This window comes from Contarinia nasturtii, unplaced genomic scaffold, assembly GCF_009176525.2.
Source record: "Contarinia nasturtii isolate CC-2019 unplaced genomic scaffold, AAFC_CNas_1.1 Cnas_scaffold_1061, whole genome shotgun sequence".
Taxonomy (NCBI): Eukaryota; Metazoa; Arthropoda; class Insecta; order Diptera; family Cecidomyiidae; genus Contarinia; species Contarinia nasturtii.
In genome coordinates, this window is record NW_022198406.1 from 883 (window position 1) to 3584 (window position 2702).

General features: G+C 43.6%; 1 protein-coding gene across 1 annotated transcript; it reads right to left on the minus strand.

The window, feature by feature from the left end:
• Window positions 1-516: 516 nt before the first annotated feature.
• On the minus strand, window positions 517-2124 carry LOC116344576. The gene has a single exon (XM_031773174.1). It carries the CDS (start codon window positions 2122-2124, stop codon window positions 517-519), a length of 1608 nt encoding a protein of 535 aa, XP_031629034.1.
• Between the last annotated feature and the right edge of the window lie 578 nt (window positions 2125-2702).

Consider the following 2702-nt stretch of genomic DNA (forward strand, 5'->3'; position numbering starts at 1 on the left):
TTAAGTCCCTCTCCTGGAATATCTTCATTCGAAGGGTTTGCCAAGTAGAAAGAGCTTAGTATCACATCTGAATCAAGAGTACTGCCCTTACCCAGTTTCACTGCTGTGGTGTCCCGTGAACTGAACTGTGGCAAAAGTGTCAAGCTCAGTTCCTTGGAAGCAACGATACATGATCTATTGGGCTCGTTCGACTGATTCAAATACAATAAATTCATCTTTTCGGTGTCAAAGCCACATATTTTGTTCTTGACAACCCAGGGCTCTTGAATCAAAAAGATGGAGTTTTGTTTTTTTGTTTGCATATCACATATTGACTTACACACAAGTGCAGTCGCTGCCTTGCTTTTATGCAAATTTATTTGATGTATGCTAATCCATGCCAGCGCGTTCAATTGATTTGAGTTGCTGGCTGTAGATACAGCGTGTGTGGATGAACTGTTATTTGTATTAGCCATGGCTATATCAAATTACAGTTCAGAGAGTGAGAGAAGCAGAGAGCTTCGGGTACCAGATGCATCAGTCGATGCCTCTGGATTCCCGTTGCTCGTCCGCAACTCCCCCAGTATCCATGGCTTCTGGGCCATGTGAAGTGTTGGATGCGGTGTCCGATAGGGCAGCAGTCTCTGTAGACATCTCTACTTGTTCCTGTCCGCCCTCTTCAGATAACTCATCCATATAAGTGTCAGAATATTGTCGTTCAACCACAGTCACATCAACGTTCCGATATGAATCGTCACATTTTGCTTCCAGGTCATCCGTCGCTTCTGTATTTATTTCAGAACCAGATTCAGAATCAGATTCCGATGAAATAACTACCTCGTCCATGTGGTCAGTCCCTTTCTTTTCAGCAGGGTCTGATTTTTTGGAACGAGTGATTTCATATAGGCGAGTTTTACCCATTCCCACCTTGAACTCTGGGCCTTTCTCGAGGAGAATGGCCCGGTCCCGAGGCCTGACACTAACAGTGAACTGAGTGCCATTTGCCTCCTTTTTCGAATTTAAGAGTTTGAATGAGATTGGTGCGAGTAGGGGATTTGCTGATTTCAGCAAGATCTCCGCATCTTCCCAATGCTCAAGCTGCTTAAAGAAACCAGTGAACAGCGGAGGGCGTGGTATCTTACTGAATTCACAGACAATAAGAGGAAGTTCCAGCTTGGTAGCCAGTCTTCCAGCCACGCCCATTAACCATTCACTGGAGCGCTTGTCATCACACACAATCTTGACAACTCCACGAGTGCGGGTGGTACTCTCAAACGTTGGTGCCTGGGAGCCGGCTCGTACATCCTCGACCATGATGACGTTTAATGTCTTCAATATCTGCGTGAACAAGTCATGCGATATTTCGGACAAACTGTCCTGGCCGACGGAATGTACAACCGCCATCTCCAGAGAAGATCCTACCAGGGCCTGGGCATAGGTGGGTTTCCCCGATGCCACATTTTCTGGGGTCTCCTTTACGTCCAACCGTTTGTGAGCGTTCAGCTCTGGTGGAGTTCCTTCCTGTGGGCGAGGACGCTTTTTCGATGCCGACGATGGGTCTGGCAGGGACTGTTGTTGCACCCTACCCAGAGCCCGTGAGGTACCAACAGATGGTCCAGCTCTGGTAGGAGTGGACGACGATTGTGGAGTCCCACTTAGCTCTGGCATCGAATTCGAACAAAGCCCGGTAGTCACAGTGGATTTCTCCATGTTTTCTCGGGCTTTATTACGTACACGACGTTCTCGTCGTATTATTGTTGCTGAATGGCTTTCAGCGGGTGTTTTGACACCCTTCTTCTTCTTCTTCTTCTTTTTACCACCATCTCCAAGGGTTTTACCCAAGCTACCAGGAAGGTTCTGACCGCTGGTTGCCGATGAAGATGCTGGTGGCTGGTTTATGAGAATTTCTCCCATCACCTCAGACCCAGTGGCCTCCGAGCCCCCCGGTGTGATCAGGTTGCTGGTGGCCTTAGGGTCTGTAAGTGATGAGTAGGAACCCCCACCCACTCCAGAAGAAGAAGAGGAAGTCATTAAAACCTGTGCCTGGGAAGCACTGGCTCCAGACTTAGACAGGGCAGACCCTAATGGACGTTCTTTCGAACCTTCCCCGTGTCCGCCCTTTTTCTTGGTCATATTTGGTTCCATTGCTTTAAATTTGAATCAAATTGAAACAAAATCCCAGGTAAAAATGAAAATAATAGAGAAAGAAAATCACTAAAATTCGAAAAATAATTGAAAATTTATTTTAATACCGAATTTATCAATGAATTTGAGTCAAAATATTGAAAATTGCAGAAATATTATCTTGAAAACCAAGAATTATTCTCAAATCCCGAAAATATATATCAAATTTTAAATATAAATTCAGGAAAAACTTTAATTAATTTCAAGCCCGATTAAATTTTCCGACGGAAAATATTAATTTAAGCGCAAAAATATAAGAATATTCGGAAAATCAATTAAAATTTAAGAAGAAAAAATTCAAAAAAAAAAATCTTCTCTAAGACCCTATGGGTTAACTTTCTAAAAAACAGACCGTAGAGAGTTAATTGCAATACGTCTATTTTAGACACTTCCTATTCGTCAATAGATGGCGTACGTCAACCGATGAAAAATAGAAATGTACTTACAACAAGTTAGTTCAAAGTGAGGTTAGAACAACAGGTGGAAAAACTTGTCGAAAACAATGCAATTTCAGTCCGAATTTTCCGGAAAACACTTTC